The sequence below is a fragment of the Mus musculus genome, chromosome 10 (assembly GCF_000001635.26).
Source record: "Mus musculus strain C57BL/6J chromosome 10, GRCm38.p6 C57BL/6J".
Classification (NCBI taxonomy): Eukaryota; Metazoa; Chordata; class Mammalia; order Rodentia; family Muridae; genus Mus; species Mus musculus.
Window position 1 is genome coordinate 94,024,365 of NC_000076.6, and position 22,889 is coordinate 94,047,253.

Consider the following 22,889-nt stretch of genomic DNA (forward strand, 5'->3'; position numbering starts at 1 on the left):
GATATAAGGCCTATATATGCTAAGCAAGTTCTCCACCACAGCGTCTTTTAAATTGGGCTCTGTGGCTGTCACTGAGTGGCTGAAGACTGTCCTTAGGTTAGGTCCAGTGAGACCCTAAACTCCCTGCCCTTAGTGGTAGAATGGCTGGAAGAAGGTTCTGTTTAAAACAAATAATGTTAACGCTGGGCATGGTGGCTCATGCCTTTAGTCTCAGTACTAGGGAGGCAAAGGCAGGAGGATCTTTGTGAGCTTAAGGCCAGGCAGGACTACACAGGAGACCCTGCTATGTTCAATATATGACTTACGAAAACAAAGCCCCTTAGAGAAGAAGGAGGCCCCACTGTAAGGTACTAACTGTGGAGGTACACTGGAATGTGGCCCCGATGGACTGAAGATGCAGAGGATTGGGAGACAGGCCTGAGAAGTCTCCTGTTCCCACCCTTCCTTCTTCAGTGCCTGTTTTACACCATCTTTCAGATTATGAAGACTCACAGCTGAGCCAGGGATGACTGAATTTACAGTAAAATTCACTAATAACCAGGACATGTAAATTAGAACAAGATACCTTGAGACTAGAGTGACAAGGTGGCAAGGGTTGAGTTTCCTTGTTCCTCTAAAGGACCTGAGTTTGGTCTCCAGCACTGCCAGGTAGCTCACAATCACTCCCAGGGGATCCAATGCCTCTGGTCTCTGCCCCCCCCCCACCCCCAAGCCCATACCACACCTATGCACATAATTAAAAAATAATAAAAAACTAAATTTTAGAAAGATACCTTAAGAGTTAAAATGGATTAAGAGGTAAAAAGGTTAGCAGCCAAAGGCTCATGAGAGTAGATGAGCTGGCCCTGCCGTCGTGCCCCCCCCCCCCCCAAATCAGGAGAGCGGGCCAAGCACTTTGCCTGGGCAGCACAGTAAGGCTGGGCCCTGGTGGAGGGTGTAGGTGAGCACCACAGCCCACACCTGTGGTAGTTCGAGCTGGCCTTGAAGTCACGAGAGCAGTACAGCTATCCCTGCCTCTCACCGGCTGAAACACTAGGGAGAACTGGCCCTGACCCTCACCTGGGCAACACAGTGGAACTGGTCCTGATGGCGAAGGACTGGGCGAGCTAGCCCAAAGGGTGTGAGTGATGGGGGAGGTTGGAAGAAAGCTGACCCAGGAGGCTGGGTTGTGGGTAAGCCACCCCAAGGGCACAAGAGGGGAAGAACTGACCCTGCCTCTTGTCTTTGGATGGCCTAGCCAGAGCAGCACTGGAGAGCTCACACTGTGCGGCAGATAAGGGAGAGCCGGGGGGCTGACCAGCTCAGCTGCCACCCAGATGCATGGCTTTGAGTTGGCACAACCCAAAATCTGTATTATCTGTGAACTGTTGGAATGCATGAGAGGGCCGGTCCTGCTGATTCAAAGCTGCAGGGTCTCCATGGCACGAGGCAGCAACAGGACACCTGGAAGAGTCCTGGTGAGATCCGATAATGAGGGTGTCACAGAAGCCAGAGACCTCCAACCAAACCAATGACTCATTGCAATGAACATCTGCAAGTCAAGATGTGTGGACAGAGGGATATACTGTGGGGTACACTGTGACACACTACAGCTTCCACGATGACATGTTCTCTGTTTTGTTTTGTGTTTGTGTGCTTTTTATTTTGGGGGGAGGGACGGGGAGATGAGTGGGATTAGGGTGCATGGTGTGAAACTCACAAAGAATCAATAAAAAGTTTTTTAAAAGGATATTCTTGGGATGCCGTTCAAAACTAACCCTTTTTTATTTTCGTGTGGTATGAGCCTCTCTGGGAAAGTCCGTGACATGTATGAGCTGGACTTCCGACTTCCGACTCTGCAGTATTACACCAAATACATGTAAAACACTGACAAGCTTTCCCAGGGGAGCAGAGGCTGGGCCTCTGGCTGATGTAGTAGTCTGACTTACTGAGCCTCCGGCGTACCTCTCATATGCAGCATACCTCTTGGATCATAGACATGGGTAAGCTACACTTGACACTGACTAATCTTGCTGCTAACCTGGATATAAATTTGAATTCTCCAAGTTGGGGGCATCTGTCAGAGATCTGGCAGGTGGAAGGAGAGCAGGGGTTCACATTCTCTCCCTCTCTTGTTTTTTTTTTTTTTTTTTTGAGATATGGTTCCACTACAAAGTTCATGCTCATCTCAAATGTGCAATCCTCCTGTCTGAGTCCCTCGAGGTAGGCATTGCAGGCTTGCACCACCATGCCGTTCTCTGCTTCGTTATGCACAAGGGTTCTTTGTTTTATGAGGACTGCAACAGTGATCTGTACAATGAGTTAACTGCTGATTTCTAACATAAAATTTCCTTTTGGGTATAGATTGACTCATTGCAATCTCTCTCACACATTTCTCATTTCAAAGGGGGTTAAAAGATCGTTTATTTTGGGGCTGGTGGGATGGCTCAGTGGGTAAAGCTATCCCACATAAGGCTGACGACCATAATTTCAAATCCTGAGAATTCATCATATAAACTAGGTATAGTATCTCATGCTTGTAGTTTAAGAGATGGAGAGATGGAAGGAAGAGACAAGAGACTCCCGAGGCTCATGGACTAGCTAGCCTGGCATCCACAGTATTGAACAATGAGATACTTTTGCCTCAAACAAGGGGGAAGGTAAGAACCTATAACCAATTTGTCCTCTGACCTATGTTGTGGCAGGATGCACACCTGAATTAATACACATGAATGCTTGCATATATAGATCTACATACATACCCATACATCACATAAAAAGAGGCAGTTTATTCTGGAACCAAATACCAGGGATGGTGGCAGGAGAACATGGATCCAGGTTACCCCAAACACTGGGTTCCAGCATAGCAATAGTTTCATGAAGTGCTTACAGTAACAGAATAATGGGCATTCTTGATCCCAATTTCTGCTCCTGGCCTCAGATACTAACTGATGCCATTCTTGGCCTTTGAGTTGGTGGAAGCTAGGGGTCTGTTTAAACACTCCCAATAGATTTATCTATTAATCACAAGGATGTCACACAGAGGTGGGCAATAAATGGTTATCTAGAGGGACAAAGACAGCCCAAGAAAATTTGGCTTCCAACCTGTAAGATTCAAGTCCAGTCAGTTGGCCTTGTAGAATGCTTGGCACCTGTGTAGCTTTTCTTTTCTGGGAATTTTGTTTCACTGTTCCAGGACTGAGTATCTACAAACAGGGCTACTTAGCACAATCTGAATACAATGCACTGGCTGAGTGAGAGTCAAATCATAGCTGGCAGGAAACAGGTGTCAGTTTTCTGCTCAGAAGAGTTTAACTAGGAACTGTGCACAGCCTCCGTGAGCTGGCCTGAGTCCTGGGTGAGGGGCTCCTGGTAGTGTTTGGGGTCTGAGGAATCCCAAAACCATGGGTAGCTCACATATGCTTTGAGACCTGGATTGGTTTTTCCTTGGAGACCCTGTAGTTGCACAGAGTCTTAAAAGCTGAACACACTGTAGAACAGACTCATGGCCAGTGGTGGCTGAGTTAACATTGACTAGGCTTGCAGTGTCCTGGGAAAAACCTTTTAACTTGTTGGCTGTGTATTCAATATGGGTGCATAGCTCATTGCTTTTGAATTCATTGGTAGTGCCGTAATATGTTCTGGACAACCAATGAAGCCTACAGTTCAAAATTTGAATACTGCCTTTGCAGAAAATCTTACCTAACATTTTTATGTATTTTATGACAATGTATTAAAAGAAGCCTAATGATCCAAAATTAAATATCTGTAAAAGAGTAACTTGTTTGGAGGAGACAAAAGCCTAACTACTATTTTGCTAGATGTTTTTAAAAGTCATAGTTATATGCTAACAGGTCACTGGTTAGAAGATAATACTGTACAGAATCCTAAAGATTGCAGATGCTGTGGGCCTATAACATCTGGACTGATAAAGGGATGAATCTTCTTTAAGGTTTAAGGTTTGGCCTTTCTGCTCTTTTGAATTTTTGCACAACAGCCCGATGGCCACAGCTTTCTCTGATGTTTACTGTCTCCTATTCAAGTGAATTTATTACTGCAGGTAAAATCATGAAGAAGCAACAGGCGTGCCACTGAGGCAACTGACAGGATTACTTGTTGGGTAATCTTTTTGTGCACTGTATAAAGGTTGTCTTTGTATTATTCAAATGTTGACTTCTGTACAGCCGAGAGCTGAGTCCTGGGCAGGCTTTGTTATTGTTATGTTATGGCTCATCACCTGCCTGATATTTCATAAATATATACCTTCTGATTGGCTCAATAAAGAGCTGATAGCCAGTAGCTGAGCAGGAGAGGAAAGGTGAGACTTCTGGGCAGAGACAGGAACTCTGGAGAAGAATCAGGCACAGGGATTTTGTCCCTGTGGCGCAGAGATGGAAAGAACAGATGCCAGGACTGAACGAGAGGTAACAGGCCACAAGTCAGACGTGGACTAGAATGACTCAGGTTAGAGCTAGCTGGAAGGTGGCCGACTAAGGCCTAAGCTATAATAAAGGGCAATACATCTCTGTGCCGTCACTCAGGAGCTGGCAGGTCAGAGGCGGTACGGCAATGATTATCATTCTAAACTAACCAGAGCATACAATGTTAAGTTGTGCCACTTCTCTTATTGCTCTTTATTATTAATTAATTAAGTCATGTATTTATTTAGTTTTCCTTTTCGAGACAGGGTTTCTCTGTGTAGCCCTGGCTGTCCCAGAACTTGCTCTGTAGACCAGGCTAGCCTCGAACTCAGAGATCTGCCTCCCGAATGATGGGATTAAAGGTGTGTACCACCATAGCTGGGCAATTTTTAATTCTTTGAAAAAATGTAAGCTTTCTACACATTTAAAAATTCTGCTACTTTACAGAATTGCATAGATTCCTTACGTTTATTCGGCTTGGTTTTCCTCAGCTTCGTGAGTTAACCCCCTGAATTCTGGAAATAACTTGTAAGACTATAAATCGTCCTATGAGTATTGCTTTGCCTGTATTTCATGAATTATGAAGGGTAGTTCACCTCAGTTTTGTGATTACCATCTTAATTCTTCTTTAGCCCATGACTTAGTTTAGTATGGGTAAGGGATGTGCGTCATGGGTGACTATTTTTCTCCATGAGTCTCTCAGACTTGTAATTCTAACCCTAACTGTTTTGATCGATATCAACCTGTATTCCTTTACTGTCTCCATCCCAGCTGGATTTAGTCAGTAGGAAAACCTACAGAGCAGTAGTTGACTGCATTCCTCTACCTAAAACCACAACTCCTTTGGGTATTTTCTTCCCTTTTAATTTGAACTTTGACTGTATTCCAGAAATACTTTCTTCCCTTAGCCTTTAAGTCTATGGAATATCATAACTTCCTGTCAAAGAAAGCCAATAACCAATTCTTTGAACAGTCTATCTGCAAAGCTGGAAATCTATAGAATATAAAAAAGAAGCCTGATGGTGGTGTACTTGGAAGGCAGAGGCAAGTGCATCTCTGTGAGTCTGAGGCCAGCCTGGTCTACAAAGTGAGTTCCAGGACAGTCAGGGTATACAGAGAAACTCTGTCTCAAAAATAAATAGATAGATAGATAGATAGATATAGATATTACAGATTATATTTAACTGATCAAACTAAACCAGTAACTTTGTCTATATGATAAGCTGAGATTATCTATGGAGTATAAAAAGAAAAGGCATAAACATAAGTTCTGCATAGTCTAGTCTCATAAATGAGACTTAAAAACTAAGGAACTACTCTTAATAAGAAAAGCTGGCTGGTCACGGTAGTGTATGCCTTTCAGTGCATCACTGGGAGGGAAGCAGAGATGGCAGGGTAAGTTTGTAAGTCTGGGGCCAGCCTAGGCCTATATGACAGCTTCTAGGCCAGCCAGGGGATAGCAGTGAGACCCTGTCTCAAAACAGACAGACAGACAGACAGTTGGATGTGGTGATGCACACATGTAATCATGGCATGAGGCAGAGGCAGGAGGAATACCACCAGTTCAAGTCAACCTGAGCTACACACATACTTAAACTGTCTCAAAATAACAAAGGGAGGAAAAGTGCTAACCTGGATATAGGACAATTAGCTAGAAAATTCTAATAATACCTGCTGAATGCTTATGATGGGGCAGGTCTAAGCAATTGTTATAGTCAATCACTTCATATTTACCATTACTCTCCAAGGTAGATTTTTATTATTTCGATAGACTATTGAGAAACTTGAAGCTGAGATAAGTGACTTGCTCAAAGTCACATTAGCTAATATATAGCTGAAATAGAACTTCCTGCTTCAGAATCTATTCTTTTCTACTATAATATCTCTCAAAAGAAAAAAAATCAAAGTATAAAATTATCACTATAAAACAAACAGACTGATAGAATGTATTTGCTGAGATCTGGTCTTTTGTGATGTATTGTAAAGCTAATACTGGCCCCCAAGCTCTGGTTACTTCTGGGATGACCTCAGGGATGGGAGAATCCTCATGTTCACCAAGTGATGGTATGTGACCTTGCTCCTTAATTTAAAACTATTGGTTTGAAGTTTTGGTTCCCAGGCTTGGGGTCTGAGGAGAGGAGAGGAGAGGAGAGGAGAGAAGAGAGAGAGAAGGTGGAAAGGAGAGAAGACACTATGGGGTAAGGGCTCATGAGAACTACCCATAAGGGCTGGCCAGTTGGAGTAAGAGCAGCCCAGGTGGAACATAGTGTCATATCTTGGGGTCACTGGCAGGGAAGCAGACATAATAGCATAGAAGGTAGATATCTAGTACTTTAAAGCTTACTATAAATAGAAAGGTTTTGTGTTTTTATCTGGAACATAATGACCCATCACCCAATTGTGGTTAAATACTTACCACAACATAAATTCACTCTTCTTTTGGCCAACTTAGCTCTAGTTTCAAGGAAGAGATAATTCTCAATTTTTAAAATCAGTTTCAGGTCACAACAGAAGAGACTGCTTAGAGAAGGCGATCATACACTGGCAGTAGAAAATATACGCAGTCTGGACAAAGATCCTGATGCAATGTGAAGCAACAAGAGCACAAGGCAGGAAATACATGTTTTGGATTAGAAGAGTCAATATTACAAAGGTGTCAGATTTCCCAAAACTAATCTACGGATTTAATGTGATCGCAAACAAAATTTCCCTAGGTTTGTTAAAGGCTGAAATTCTCAAGGTCATCGTTTCAGAAGTCATATGGGACAGTGAGTCAAGAACCCGAAGGCATGCTAAGGAAAATCCTATGACACAGGGGAAAACAAAGCAAAAACCTGCCCGGTGGTGACAGCACATGACTGTCATCCACTTTGGAGACTGAGGCAGGAGGATCACAAGTATTGAGGAAAGCCTGGCTTACAGAGTGATAGTCTGCCTTCAGAAGGGAAGGGGTGGGGAGGGGGAAGTAGTGGTCCCAGCTTTCAGGAGGCAAGGATACCACTTCTGTGAGTCTGAACTATTCTACATAGTGAGTTCCAGGCCAGCCAGGACTACGTAATGGGGCCTGTCTCAATAAAACAAGGTGGTGCTCCAATTTATAACACAGGCAACACATTTTAGTGGGGGAAATGATGATGCCAGGCCAACCAGATATGCATATTGGGGAAAAAATAGCAGATCAATTGCAAAAGGCCAAAACTTTTAGAGAAAACATCTTTGTGATTTTAGGGTTACACGAGTATTTCCTTGGAGCATTATCCATACATACAAGAAAAAAAGATCAAGTGGATTTGAATGAATTTAGGAGACTGTATTCTTTGCAATGAACTGTTAAGAGTACAGAAGCTGCCACTGAGATGGCTCAGTGGACAAAGGGACTTGCTGCCACGTCATGAATTTGACTTCAGGTCCTACATGGTAGAAGCTGAGAATCAACACTTGCAAATTGGCTTCTGACATACACACACACACATACACACACACACACACACACATGTAATAAAAATTTACTTTTAAAAATGTGCAGAAGCCACATACATATACCCTAAGAGATGTCGGGTAGATATATAATGAAGGAATTGTACCTTTGTACACAGTTTTTTTTAATAGTAAGAGAAAAACCAATATAAAGACTCACAGTGGTCATCTTAAGTTCCATACTGACGATACAGAAATGAAAAACACACAAAAGTAACAATACACATCTATCAGACGGATACAAAAGCTGAAAGAGTGCTGGTGAGGATATGGTATAAGGAGACCTCTTACATGCTGCTGACAGGAGTGTCCATAACTGCTTTAGAGTATCTATGTAAGGCAAATACATCTCTTTTCTATAATTTAGCATTTTCAGTTCTAAGTATATACCCAACAAAAAAAATATGCTTACCAAAACCGCACATTGGCTCAGAGGTTAAGAGCACTGACTGTTCTTCAGAGGTCTTGAGTTCAATTCCCAGCAACCACATGGTGGCTCACAACCACCTGTAATGGGATTTGATGCTCTCTTCTGGTGTGTCTGAAGATAGAGGCAATGTACTCATACATATATTATTAATAATAGTAATAAAGAAAAGTCCTCAGTAATACTATTTACAACAATTTCAAAGCAGAAACTACCTAATGTACATCCCTCAGAAGACCTGATTAAAAAGAGCCATATAGTCACATGGAATACTGTATCAAAAAAATGCATAGGTAATTATATAAATGAATGTCACAAAGCAGCAAGGAAAAAGAAAAAGAAAGTATGTAAGTGATGCCTGACAGTGTACAGACAGTAAGAGCAGATGAAACTAATCTGGGTTAGTCATTACAGTTCTGAGTAGTACTTATCCTTAGGGTGGGAACCAGAAACTGACAAACAGCAGGAAGGAGGCAGTGGTGTTAGTGATGTTCCACTTATTATTCGCACACCCATCGTTGTGTACGCTCTTGGTATGTGTATATGCCTTATGTATACTCTCGTGTGACAATAATCAAAAAGTTAAGCAGAGAGCTGGAACAGTAAGTCTACACATATGATAATGGCAAAGCAGTAGATGAATAATTCATGCAGAGGCTAACGAGATGTTAAGAGCATTGATTGCTCTTCCAGAGGACGGGGGCTGGGGGGTTCAGTCACCAGCACCCACATGTAGGCTCACAACTGTTTATAACTCTAGTTACAGGGGATCTCACACACTCTTCTAGTCTCCAAGAGCACCAAGCACACATGTGGTGCATAGACATCCATGCAGGCAAACTATCCATGCACATAAAATAATAAAACATAAAAGCAATGCACTGACCAACAGAAAAGAAAACAGAAGGAGAATTCATGTAAATCAATTTTTAAGAAGCTAGGCTGAGAGTACTTATTAAGCATGGGGAAGCCATGAGTTCAACCCCTAGCACCAAATTTTTAAATGCTTAATAAATCTATAAATGTAAATCTAAGAAACATAATGTTTATATTATTGTGGGACATGATGGGATACACCTATAATACCAGGAGGCTAAGATGGGAGAGTTCAAAGTTCAAGACCAGCTTGGATTCCATACTAAGACCCTTTCTATCTCCGAAAAGAAAAGGGAGTGGATGAGTGGGAACAAGATTAATGACAAAGTTAAATTTACATAAAAATAGATTCAAAACTCTGTGGTACATCTTTCACACTAGAAAACCAAACCAAACCAAAACAAAACCCCATGCAAACATAGTCACACATTTGAAACTTCCAAGATCTTTTTTTTTTTTGCTTTTATCTTTTGTAACAAAATGTTTTCTAAGATAGGGTCTCTCCTATCTCACCCTAGTCTCTAACTCACTAAGTAGCTGATACTTTGAAGTTCTTATGATGCTCTTAAAAGCACCTTTTGAGTGCTGGAATCCCAGGCACGTGTATACCACCCTATCAGGTTTGTGTGGCGCTGCCAATTGAACCAAGAGACTTGTGCATTCAAGCCAAGCGCTCTACCCATTGAACTACATCCCCAGACCAATAAAACTCTGCAAACCAAAAACACACTTATTATGTCCAGAAACCAAAGAAAGCAGGGTAAAAAAATAAAAATTTCAGCCACCTACTTTTTTCTCCTCTTTATCTCCCACATTCAATCTGTAGCCATTCCCTCAATTTCATATTAGAGATGAATATCCAAGTCAGTATTAATTTTTCTGACTTCCAAAATGTATGCCTTTGTCCTCTCTACTCAAGTCCTCATATCTAGACCCTTCATAATAGCAAAGCAGTCATATTTCCCTCCTCGATACTGTAGCTATATTAAGTCACTTTGCAACCCTCCATACTCCAGCCCCTAAAGCTGCACGTTCAGTATTGTCACCCCACCCCGATCTTTGGCATACATAAAACCCTTTTCCTGGAGTACATTTTCTCCCATCAATCTTCCTAATTTCATTCAGAGCTGAAGATTTACCTAGGGTATCACTTGCTGTGTGTAGCTTTTTAAAGTGCTATGAGTGGACAATGGGTTCCAAATTATGCTTCCACGGGCAGTTTTTAGATATCTCAATACTTCACATTCTGTACCGTACCTCACCCTCCCATTATACACCACGGGGGATTTCTTCTCTTTCTCTTGTATGAATTCCCTGAAATCTAGTTGGCTGAGGGAAAGTATGGCATACATATTCAATACATACACATACACGTTCCAGGGTGTGGGTATTGACCTGTCTGATGGGGTAAAAATGGCACTAAAGCCATTAACTAGGCTTTATTTTTTAAATTCAAGATGGCAGAGACATCTTAAAATAGTCCAACACAAAAGCATTCACATCCAGACCAGAGCTTCCATTCAGAACTGGCTACACTTAGCGCAACAGCAAGGACAAAAGAATGGAACCTAGGTGCTGAGACGCCAGAGCTCACACCATTGGCCACAGGTCTCACTTAACAGACCTTAAACCCCACATAGAAAGGCACCTGCTGCCTGCCTGCATTCCAGAGGCCACACCTTGATGATGATGATTATGATGATGATGATGACCGGAGGCACTTATGGATTAACAGGCCCGCAAAAATCAAAGATAAAAAGGGAAGGAGGTTAAGTAGTAGACAGAATATCCAGCACGTTTCGGCCCCGCCCCAACGAGGCGCAGTCCAGGGCGGTGCAGCCATAGGGTAAGAACCGATCAAGGCTCCCGCCCAGGGCCGGTCAATTGCGCCGGGTCTGGGAATTCTGGGCGAGCTCGGGGCAGAGGCCAACCACGCCAGGATCCCCTGAGCTATACCTGTCAGGCGGCTGCAGCAAGTAGGCCCCGAAACAGCGGAGGATTGGGGACCCAGGCCCGCAGGCGCCCGTCACCCTATCCCTCCCCTCTGAATCGCTTTGCCTTCTCGCTCTTCCTTTAGTCCTTCGGAAACAAAGACGGTCCACACTCCCCGCCATTTTCTCCTCACCTCAAAAACCACCTCTTCGTCAAACTCCGGTGTCATCCTTCTCCGCCATACCACCCGCCTCAGCACGATGGGAAATGAAGGCAGGAGGGCGGGCAGCACCCAGGCTTCGGCTCCTGCCCACCTCGGGGGCACTGAAAACTACAACTCCCGGCATGCATCGCGACCCACGCCCCTTTCCGACCTGCTTATTGGAGAAGAGGGTGAGCGTGTAGGCTGGAGGGGCGGGAGCGGGCGGGCGTTCCAGAGCTCCTATTGGAGAGAGCTATGGCTTTTGTCTGCCTTTTACATCCCCTGACTACTAGGGGGCGCCTGGAGCGCGGATTTTTCTCTCAAGTTGAGGTGGGGCGCGCGTCCGCGAAGCCGCTGCGATCTCCTCTCGTGCGCGCGCCTGGCGATCGTCCCGGAGCGCGGCGGAGCGGCGCTCGTGCACGTCCCCCTGTCGCTGGCCGCTAGCGCCCGGGTCCGCCGGAGGGTCGCGGGAGCCGGCGTCCGTCCTTTGTGAGGCGCTCAGGCGGTGCGGGACGGAATGTGGGCGCTGCGGGGACTTTTGTCTTCTGCTCAAACTCTGGGGAGTGTGGACTGAACGGGAGCCATGGACTGAGGGCGTGAGCCGCGCGGGGCAGTCATGACTTCTGCCGCGGGTAAGTGGCTGCGCTCGCGCCGGGCTGGGGAGTAGTCGCGGCGGGCGCCGGCGGGCTCCGGCTCCCGCTGCGTTCCCCGCGGGTGGGCGGTGCGGGACTGGCGCCGGTCGCCCGCGCCCGCTGTGGGGTCCCCGGGATGCGTCCCCCACCCCTGAGCCCAGGTGATGGGACGGCGTCGCGGAGCTTGCTCGGGTTCCGTGACTTAGGCGCTGTCGCTGCCTGTGCGCGGTGTGGGAAGCGTGGAGTCCGGTGTGGAGGAGTCAGTTATTCTAAGCTAGGACAGTTTTCCAGCGAGTTGAAGAAACTCCGCCACTAGCCCGCGTTGCTTGAAAACCTAGTATTTATTGACTGAAACTCTTCGCGCTTGTAAGGAGGGTTGGATAGAGCTGTTTGCACCCTGGTGTTTTGAGCCCTATTACCTGAGTGAGTATGGACTATTAGTTGGTAAAATAAAACAAAACCGAGTTGCCCCCTCCCCTGCACCTACCCCTCCCTGTTTTTTGCTCATCTTCACCTTTTCCTTCCTTCCTTCCTTCCTTCCTTCCTTCCTTCCTTCCTTCCTTCCTTCCTTCCTTCCTTCCTTCCTTTCTTCCTCCCCCCCCCACCCCCCTCGTACCTGGACTGTGTAAACAAAGCCCTATTTTCAGTCTGCCTCCTTTCCACTCACCCAAATGACAAAGCCTCTCCTTACCTTTGTGTGAATTTAAGCACTTTGGCTCATTGTGTTGTGACCTTTTTAAGGAACAGTTTCTAATCTTCCAAATTTGTGTCCAAGGGACAGTCTCTTTATAAGAACACAGCACATTTTCAAAGCCAGAATTTAATAAGGTATGGGATATATTAAAGGCATCTTTATCCACATCAGAAGAAACTTTGATGAGAGATTTTGTAGTAAAAGAGCGTAAGTTTCACTTCAGTTAGGTCTAGAATTAGCACTTAAGTATCAGATTAAATTTTCTTTGCTTTTTTTGGCGTTTGTTTAACATTCCTGCAACTTGAAAACTGTCAGGAGAGCACACACACTAAATGTTCTGATTTGTACTTCTAAAGCCTTGAAGGAGTCACACTGCTAGGCAAAATCCGGATTACTTCAAACAGGCAAGAAATTAGTAACAATAAGAAAGTGAGACCTTTATTCTCTTTGAAGTGATGTGCATTCATCACGTGATCATCATGCACTGAGTTATTTACAAACGTTTCTCTCAGTTTTGGGATGTGTTCCATTTAAACAACGGATCGTTTTCAGCCCAAGTTTCTGTACCCTCGCCATCGTTCAGCTTTTTAAAATGACTGAATTAATATAATTAATTTAAAATAAAAACTTAAAACTTAATAATTAAAATTTCTAGAATTCAGTCAGGAAGTTTACGATTGTTTTCTTCAAATTAATCCAGAACAAGGCTAGCTATTTTTATACTTATCAACTTTACAATTAAGGAAATCCACAGCATTTTTGTGGTATTTAAAAGAGAGACACTTCCTGTGTCTAGCTGAGTGAGTTGATTTTTTTTTTTTTTTAAGAATGGCTTGCTGAGAATCATTACTTTTTTGCTCACCGATTTGATGAGATTTATTGTAAGTTTTTGTTACATCTAGGGGGATACGGAAGAGGACTGAGGTTTCTCTTTCCTGCCCATTATATGAAGTTATACATACATTTCCTTGCTAGTCGTGTGTGTGTGTGTGGGGGGGGGTTTCATAATAATGAAATTTATTAAAGCTTTGGGGAAAATTACTAATGAAGCAGAGCGTTAGTTTTAGCCTGATCTAGTGTAGTTGGGAAGGGTGGCCTAATTTATTATTAGGGGGCTGTTGTACCACCTTTAAGTGACAGGTGTCCCGAGGAAGAGTTTGCTTTGGTTTTGCTTGTTTTTATACAGCGGTTGAAGTGTGAGCTCATAGAGGAGATTTTTTGAAGTATTCTGAGTAGTACATGGAATAAAAGAGAGTTAATTAAAAGTAGCTTTCCATCATAGTGTGCATAAACATCTCACTATTCTCATTCATGCCTGTACGGTTTTGTTTGGGGCCTCGTGGAATAGCCCAGAGAGAGAGTGTGCTCGTGAGCCACGGCCACCTGTGTGTAACAGATGACAAATCTGTTTATAGCAGTAAGACAGCAGTGGTCCTTTCTACCTTCGCTTTCCCCTGCAGCCAGACAGCTGTGTAAATAGAAGATTTGCCGAATTGCTCTAAGGAAGCATTTGGGTCTGGATGTTAATATTAATATCAAGATCCAGAGGTGCAGCATTCATTTCCAAACAGTGTGTACTGACTATAGGTTTTGAGCATTGGAGTGAATCATAACATAATGTCTTATTGGTGTTGTTTTGAGCCATTCTTCTTTCAAAGCATTACAAATAATAAGGGCCAGTGAGATGGCTCAGTGGTTAGGCTCTTCCTGTCACAGCCTGCTGACCTGAGTTTGGGCACTGGGGACCCACGTGATGAAAAGAGAGAACCAAGTCTTACATGTTTTCATCTAACACATGTATGCAGTGGAATACACACACACACATACACACACACACACACACACACCACATAATATATAATTTTAAAAAATAGTAATGAAGCTGACATAGTGTTGTGCCTCTGTAATCCCAGGACCAGAGAGGGTGAGCCAGGAAGACTGCAGTTCAGGGATATCCAGGGCTACATTGCAAAGCCTGTCTCCGAAAACTAAAAATAAAGAACTAACAGTAAGGAAAGGTTTCATATATTGCTGTACCAGTGACTTGGCACTCACTTGTTCCTATTAGTCATTAAGGAATTACACAATGATCCTATTGAAGTTCACCCTGCTTGCTTTTGAAAACATCATCTTTTAAAGGGATTTATTTGTAAAATATGTATGTATATATATTTGTGTGTAGTAGGTAGAGGTTTGTGCGTGTGAGCACAGGCACCAGCAGAGTTCAGAGCAGGTTGTTGGATTCCCTAGAACTGGAGTTCCAGTCGGTTGTAACCCTTCCCAACTCTCCAACCCCCACTCTCTACCCTAGCCACATAGGTGCTAGGAACTGAACTCCGCTCTTCTATAGGAACAGTATGTATTGCACTTTTTTTTTAAAGATTTATTTATTTTATGTATGTGAGTACACTGTAGCTGTTCAGATGGTTGTGAGCCTCCATGTGGTTGTGGAATTGAATTCAGGACCTCTGCTTGCTCTAGTCGGCTCCGCTCGCTCCGGCCCAAAGATTTCTTTATTATTATAAATAAGTACACTGTTGCTGTCTTCAAACACACCAGAAGAGGGTGTCAGATCTCATTTCGGGTGGTTGTGAGCCACCATGTGGTTGCTGGGATTTGAACTCAGGACCTTCAGAAGAGCAGTCAGTGCTCTTAACTGCTGAGCCATCTCGCCAGCCCATGTCTTGGGCTCTTGACAACTGAGTCATCTCTTTAGCCTTCAGAACACCATTTGATGTTAAATTGGATATTGAAGTTAAAAATAAAAGACCTAGCGGGGCGTTGATGGTGCACGCCTTTAATCCCAGCACTTGGGAGGCAGAGGCAGGCGAATTTCTGAGTTCGAGGCCAGCCTGGTCTACAAAGTGAGTTCCAGGACAGCCAGGGCTACACAGAGAAACCCTGTCTTGAAAATAACCAAAACAAAAAACAAGACCTTTTCTGTCACTGAGGCATTACATGGTCTGTATGCGGCAGCTGCCTATCCTCAGGACCATTTCTTCAGCTCTGAGACATAGTGGTGAGTAAGACCATGAATAAGCTTGACTCTGAGTTGTAGTATTGATTCATCCACTTGAATACACAGGTAACTCACAATAGTAAGTCTAAGTTCACAGTTACTTAATGGCTATGCGTACATTAGAGGCCTTAGAACAGTGGCTCTTAGCCTGTGGGTCACGGCCCCTTTGGGTTCACATATCTGATGCCCTGCATATCAGATCTTTACATTACGATTCATAACAGTAGCAAAATTACAGTTATGAAATGGCAACGAAATAATTTTATGGTCGGTCACCACAGCACGAGGAACAGTATTAAAGTGTCGCAGTGTTAGGAAAGCTGAGAGCCACTGCTTTCGATGCTGTGCTGTGTTTGCTGGGAGTCAGCATTGGCTCATCTGCAGTTAACTTACTTTCTGTGATGTTAGGAGAGAACAGGGATTCCTCTCTTAGAATCAGGCTCAAAGGAAGGGCTGGAATTGGTGCTAGAGATTAATTATGGTTTAGGGAGGGTGAGACAGTAGGTTGGGGGTGAGAGGAAGGGTTAAAATTGGTACTAGAGAGTAATAAAATGCTTTAGAGAGGCTGGGTTGGAGGATTGAGAGTTTGAGGTCAGCCTGGGGATACTTGGCAAAACAATAGCAACAAAGGTAATAAATGTGTTTTCAAGGGAAAGCGAAATGAATTGACTAAGAGACCTTGAACCTTCTGACTAGACTCTAAGATCAGAAAATAAAATATTTCTCTCTCCCTTTCTCCCTTCGTTCCTTTATTGTTTGTTTTTCAAGACATGGTTTCTCTGTGTAGGCTTGGCCATCCCGAAACTTGTTCTGGAGATTAAGCTGGTCTCGAACTCAGAGATCCACCTGCCTCTGCCTCCTGAGTGCTGGGATTAAAGGCGTGAGCCATTTAGCTGGCCGGAGTTTCCTTTTGATGGTAAAATAGGACCTCCTAGCCTCATTTTTGGGGGTTGGGGGAAGAGATCTTACTGTATAGGCCAGGCTAGCTTCAAACTCACAACAATCCTCCTGTCTGAGAGTACGGAGCACGGTGTGACAGGCATGTAACACTAATGCCCAGGCATCTTAACTGATTTTAAGTGTATGTTTCAGAAATATTAAGAACATTGTAGTAGTTGTTCTCCAGAACTCATTTCATCTTGTAAAAAACAAACAAACAAACAAAAAAACTCGTATTTTTAATTCTTTGAAAAAAATCCCAGAGGTAGGACATTCTAAGAATGACAGAAATGAAATCAGTATGACAGTCTGTCGGTTTTTATTGAATAAGAAGGGAGCAGGGGACAAGTCCTCAGGCATATATATTTTGCCTGAAGATTTGACTTGATGGATGGGGAATTTAATTTAATATACTATTTCTACAAGCTTTATCACTAGGCTTCTGCCAAAACCCACAAGAGCCAACCCTCAGGCTAACAACGTGTGTATTGGGCAGTTAACTGGAAACTGCCTGCTTTGGGAATTTGTATTATTTTGGAAACTCCCTGCTTGCCTTATGATAACCTTATTCCTAAGGAATTGAGTTTTATAAGGTGTCTGTTATAAAATCTTGTCTGTGCATATAATACGAGAGTTTGAGAAATTTCTCTTTGCTTAGGAAAAGGAAGTAGAGTACCCTGCTTTTTTCTCTTTTTACTCAGTTCTGTGTAATAGTTTTCCAAGTGTTATGACTAATTTCCCTTGTTGAAAATAAAATCAACACCAAATGAAATATCAAAGCCTCGATGTGTGCAAGTAAATGAAACAATACTGTCAAACAGTCCTGTGCATCATATATTTTGAGATTGTTTTATAAAGAAGCTTTTTTAAGAAAAGTATTAGATCCTGTTGAAGAAGTATAAGATAATTTAAGAAGTATAAGATAAAGTGCGTTTGAACTCAAGTCCCTTCTGGGTAGCAAGTTCTAAGGAAATTTGAGCTAAATATAGTCTCTGTATCATTTTTATATTTATTCGGGTCTTTTAAAAAAGACTTGCTTTTGTTTTGTTTGTGTATATGTGTGTCTGAATATATGTTCAGATGTGAGTTCAGGTGTCTATGGAGGCCAGAAGAGGGCATCATGTCTCTTTGAGCTGGAGTTACTCGTTATGAACTTCTTGATGTGGGTGCTGGAACCGAACTCTGCCCCTCATGGTTGAACTGAAAGCACTCTTAGGCACAGAGCAATCTCTCCAGCTCCCTTATTAGGGTCCTATTGTCAAGTCCATATAGACTAAGCGTCAGCCTACACAAGTACAGCATTGTACACTAGGCATTTGATGAGGAAGAGTCACTACACCGGAACTGGTGGTCATTCTTTAATGCTGGGTTAGATGGTGCAGGCCGTAATTCCAGCACCCAGAACACTAAAGCAGAAGCCTGTGAGGATGAGACCAGCCTGGCTTACGTAATGAGACCCTTGCTAAGAGAAACAAAACCCACAAACACATAGTACTTACTAGTGACGGATAAAAGACATAATCCATCGCCCACGGGAAATGAAATACAAATGTACGGATTGTATCTTCAGATACTCTCTAGTCATTTGATCTTGAGCCAGGCCTGGGCATGTGATAAAATAAAGCTCTATAAAGAAATATGAAATTCCCAGTTGATCCTGAGACAGAGAAATACCAACCTTATTATGAACCTCAGTTAACAACAAAGAATTTACTTTCCAGTTTTTTGGGGGTGGCGGGAGGGGAGGGAGGTTAGGTAGAAAATGTCTGATTTCCACAGTGATTTTCCAGAATGTTTTGGGGGTTCTGTCAAGTAGACACTCTTGTCTGTATCACAGAGTAGTGCTGCTTATTTATGTGAGAAACTTGAGACTTGCATACTGTAGGCAACTCTTAGTACTCAGTGGATGAGCTGAAGATACTATACAGAGTTACTAAATAAAAGCCAGTGACTTAACTCATGTCAGAGTTAGAGGATAATTAGTAATAGATTAGCTAAGAAATCTACAGTATATGCAAAGCTATGTTGCTCTAGAACTTAAGGAATTTTCAAGAATAATGTTTACTGTATAAGATAATATCACCTGTGTAGTAATAAGTAAAATTTAGAAAATGTTATTCAACAAGCATGGTGTTGCATGCCTGTAGTCACAGCATTAGAAAGGCATGTGTCTGGCTGTGAGTTCAAGACCAGCCTGAGCTACATTGTACGTGCCAAGCCAGCACCAGGGTTTCCTAGCAAGACCTTGCCACAGAAAACAGTAAAAACAGGAAAATGTTTTTTATCTTGTGTTTTGTCTACTTCATCATCTAATTATTACATTTTTTTTTCCTTTCTAGAGCTTAAGAAGCCACCATTGGCTCCCAAGCCAAAGTTAGTGGGGACCAATAATAAGCCACCTCCCCCTCCTATTGCACCTAAACCGGACATTGGCAGTGCTAGTGTTCCACGGTTAACGAAGAAGACCAAACCGGCAATTGCGCCAAAACCAAAAGTCCCGACAAACTCAGTTGTTCAAGACATTAAGCATCCACCCTCAAAGAAACCTACTTTGAACCTGGAGGAAAGGGAGCCAGAATTACCCGAGAGCACTGGCAAGTCTAATTGCAAGGATGTCAGGGATCCACACAGTGATTATATTTTACCAACGTGTTCCTGCAGTTCTGGGTGTATTCACGAGCCTAGGACTCGAGAAACCCAGTGTGTAGAGCAGCTTGTTTTAGAGCCTCTGGGAATGAAGGAAAATTTAGAGAATAGTAAAAATGGTGAGTCCTCAAAAAGGGGGAGTAGCTGGGATTCAAGCAGCGAAAAGTGCCGGGGCCAGAGTGGAGTTGTTTTAAAGGCAAGCATCTTAGAAGAGAAGCTCAAAGAGGTCCTGACGCAGCAGCGATCACCTTGTGGTTCCCCGGGGAGGCACAGAGCTCCAAAAAAACCAGAAATGAATGGTGACCATAGTTGCACCAGGCAGATCAGAATTGAATTTGCAGATGTGTCTTCTTCCCTGACCGGCTTTGAAAAAGTTCCCGCTCATCACAACTGCCACCCACAACTTCCTAGGGATGAATCTCAGACTCTCAAGACTTGTCAAGATGGCAGTGCAGAGAGCCGTGGTCACACTGATTCATGTGAACCGGAGAACAAAAGAGTGGCTTCAGATGGAATTAGTCAGAAGACAGAGGTCAAAGGTCTCGGTCCTTTAGAAATCCACTTACTACCGTATACCTCAAAGTTTCCAACTCCCAAGCCCAGGAAGACACACGCAGCTGCTCGTCTTCGCCGCCAGAAGCATGTAGATACTCCTGGTGAAAGCACTGAAGAGCCAGGGAACTCAAACAATGGCTCTTCTTGCCTCCTGGAGGATTATTGTTTGAAAAACAATAAAGTCAGTGTTCTTCGTCAGAATGCTTTGTATAACCAGGGACCAGTGGACGAGGTGAGGCCAGCAAACCAGAGGGCACTGACAGGGGATTCCAACAGTGGCGGACAGGACTCAGTCGGCTCACAGAAAGCTGTGCAGCAGCAAACGCCTTCTTTAGATACAGATTCTAGTTTGACTTCTGACAGCAGTGGTTCTGGCGTGTCACCTGCTGTGGACAAAGAGACTACTTACACACAGTGCAGTACTCAGCCTTTGAGCTTGCCTAAGCAAGTCACATCAGCCTGCACTGACCAGCCACCAGCTACCTGTAACCCGGAAGTGTCAGCTCCTCCCATACAAAAGGAATCTTCCTCCTCGAGAATCATTCCCAAAAAACCTCAAAGACACAGCTTGCCTGCAGCAGGGGTGCTTAAAAAGGCTGCTTCGGAGGAGCTTGTAGAAAAGAGCTCTTCAGGTAAGGAGACAAATGTCGAGAAAGGTCTGCACAGAAACTACCTTCACCATCCGGGGCCCCCAAACCATGGCGCGTCAGCATCACCCTTTGATATGCCCAACCCGACTTCAGAGAAGCCAGTGTGGAAGTTACCTCATCCTATTCTACCTTTTTCAGGGAGCCCAGAGGCCTTGAAACGCGTCACTTTATCCTTAAATAACGAGCCTTCCGTTTCCCTAACCAAGCCAAGAGCAAAATCCCTGTCTGCCGTGGATGCGGACCGGTGTAACAAGCCTTGCAAAGACCCTCCGAAGAAAACTTCTTTTAAAAAGTTGATCAATGTGAAACTGTCCATTGGCTTCATAAAGAGCGACTTTCAGAAAATTAGGTCGAAAAGCTGCCAACACGGGGATGTCTCTGCAGGACATCCGCTCGCTAGAGAGCCAAAAGGACTTGAAAGTGATTGGCAAGGTTTGGCTACAGGAGAAGAGAAGAGAAGTAAGCCCACGAAGGCACATTCTGCAGAAAACTGCAGCCTGGAATCTCAAAAGGTGAAGTCCTGGGGCCAGAGCAGTGCAGTTAACGGTCAGAGGGCGGAGTCTTTGGATGACCGGATTCTCTCCAGGCACACGTCCTGTACAGGCGACTTCGGGCCAGAGTATGAAAATGTCCGCCATTATGAGGAGATACCCGAGTATGAGAATTTGCCCTTTGTCATGGCTGGAAGGAACACTCCGGACTTGGGATGGCAGAACTCCAGCAGTGTGGAGGACACTGATGCAAGTCTATATGAAGTAGAAGAGCCCTACAATGCTCCAGATGGCCAGCTGCAACTTGATCCTAGACATCAGCCTTGCAGGTAATACGTGGGTGTCAGCTAGACCTGCACTTTGGCACGCATCGTTGTAATTAGCCGTCCACAACCCACTCTGCCATGCAGGACGGCAGCGAGGAGAATCACTTACTGAGGAATCTATTGAGGAACCGTAGATGGAAGCAGTTCTGGGTTCAGATTCCCTTTGCCAGACAATAGGAACAGGTATTTGCATTGCAAGCTTGTAATACTTTAGCAGCCAATTCAAAGAGTTTGAGTAGTAGCAGGTCGCTACTGCAAAGATGGCCTCCACAAGGTCCTAGGCACACCCCCACCCCGGGCCCCCATAGTCGGACATGGAAACTTAGGCAGACGTTGGTTCATTCTGTTAGGTTTGTGAAATTATGAAATCCATGCATATGAAATATGAAATCCATAAGGCACCATCGTTGGAATACTCTAGATCCTCAGGCCTTGCCACTCTTTAAGCATTATTTTGCTTGTTGACCTCAGGTAATAACAGAGAAATTCAGGGAACGGTCGTCTTCCTCTCTTTGTGTACATACTATGTATGTCACCTCTCTCGCTGAGGTTTTACTCATCTTCAGTGGCTCAGCGTATCGGTCCCTGGCTTCACGGAGCTTCTATGGCTACCTAGCAGGAAGTGTTCCCTTCCTGCTCTGCACTCCCTGGTAGCCAGCGCTGTCCTTGCATCTTCTAGATTCGTCTGACTTAAACGGCATGTTGTTATGGATGCGTCTGATGCTCTGTGTTTGTTTGTTTAAAGTATTTATGTATCTTTGACCATCTCTTTAATGTGCATATGTTTTTTTTGTCATTTTCAACCCCATCTCCCTCCTGCATCTCTCTCTCCTCCCACGGACCCCTTTCTCCTTCCCAGTAAGTTCACCCCTCCCTATTCTCATGTCCTTTTGGCTTGTGGGGACTTCGTTTTCATGTGCCCGACTAAATGTAATTACGGTTGTTTGCATGGGTGTGAGGGAATGGGGAGTTATTTATTGGAGCATGAACACTTTAACAGTGGCTGCATGACGTTCAGTTTTAAGTGTCCTCAAGAGTTCTGGTTCTCTCTTTGTATTCTATATAAGGCCGAACAAGGAGTCTACTAGGTGTGGAATGGCACAGGAGTCAAGTGTATTGGCTAGTTTTGTGTGTCAACTTGACACAAGCTGGAGTTATCACAGAGAAAGGAGCCTCCCCTGTGGAAATGCCTCCATGAGATCCAGGTGTAAGGCATTTTCTCAATTAGTGGTCAAGGATGGGAGAGTCCATTGTGGGTGGTGCCATCCCTAAGCTGGTGGTCCTGGGTTCTATAAGAAAGCAAGCTGAGCAAGCCAGGGGAAGCAAGCCAGTAAGCAGCACCCTCCATGGCCTCTGCACCAGCTCCTGCCTTCGGGTTCCTGCCCTGTGTGAGTTCAGCCTGGTGGAGGGTGGGCAACTGCCACAGAGAGGTTCTGTTTAAGCCATGAACAGGGAGTCCTCAATGGGCTTTGAGAGACCTAAAATGTGCCAGTTGAATCCAAAGCTTTCAGCCATCAACTAAAGCCTGAGAGAATGCTTCTTTTATAGTTGACTAGTCAGTGAAAGCAGAATGCAGGCCTTCCTGGGGAGGATCCTAGGAAGAGGAAGTGAGGTAAATGAGAG

General features: G+C 44.1%; 2 protein-coding genes and 1 pseudogene across 7 annotated transcripts in view; 2 read left to right on the plus strand and 1 right to left on the minus strand.

Moving 5' to 3' along the window:
* Nucleotides 1-11,435, minus strand: part of Vezt (vezatin, adherens junctions transmembrane protein) — a 74,278-nt gene extending 62,843 nt beyond the window's left edge. For 3 of the 4 annotated variants that reach the window (NM_172538.5, NM_001304572.1, NM_001304575.1), the window contains exon 1: nt 11,306-11,435. In NM_172538.5, coding sequence (NP_766126.2) covers nt 11,306-11,341 — 36 coding nt within the window. In that variant the 5' untranslated portion in view covers nt 11,342-11,435. The remainder of the gene's footprint in view (nt 1-11,305) is intronic. The other variant, NM_001304720.1, reaches the window with a different exon arrangement.
* On the plus strand, nt 1,806-4,025 carry Gm48191 (annotated as a pseudogene).
* A 179-nt stretch (nt 11,436-11,614) lies between the features above and the next one.
* The window catches only part of Fgd6 (FYVE, RhoGEF and PH domain containing 6), a 109,361-nt gene continuing 98,086 nt past the window's right edge, over nt 11,615-22,889 (plus strand). Inside the window, exons 1-2 of one of the 3 annotated variants that reach the window (XR_003948589.1) lie at nt 11,615-11,946; nt 18,938-21,449. Coding sequence is in view for 1 of the 3 variants with exons in the window: in NM_053072.3 (NP_444302.4) it covers nt 11,931-11,946; nt 18,938-21,269 (2,348 nt within the window). In the remaining 2 variants the exon portion in view is untranslated. The remainder of the gene's footprint in view (nt 11,947-18,937; nt 21,450-22,889) is intronic. The other 2 variants (XM_030244876.1, NM_053072.3) reach the window with 2 other exon arrangements.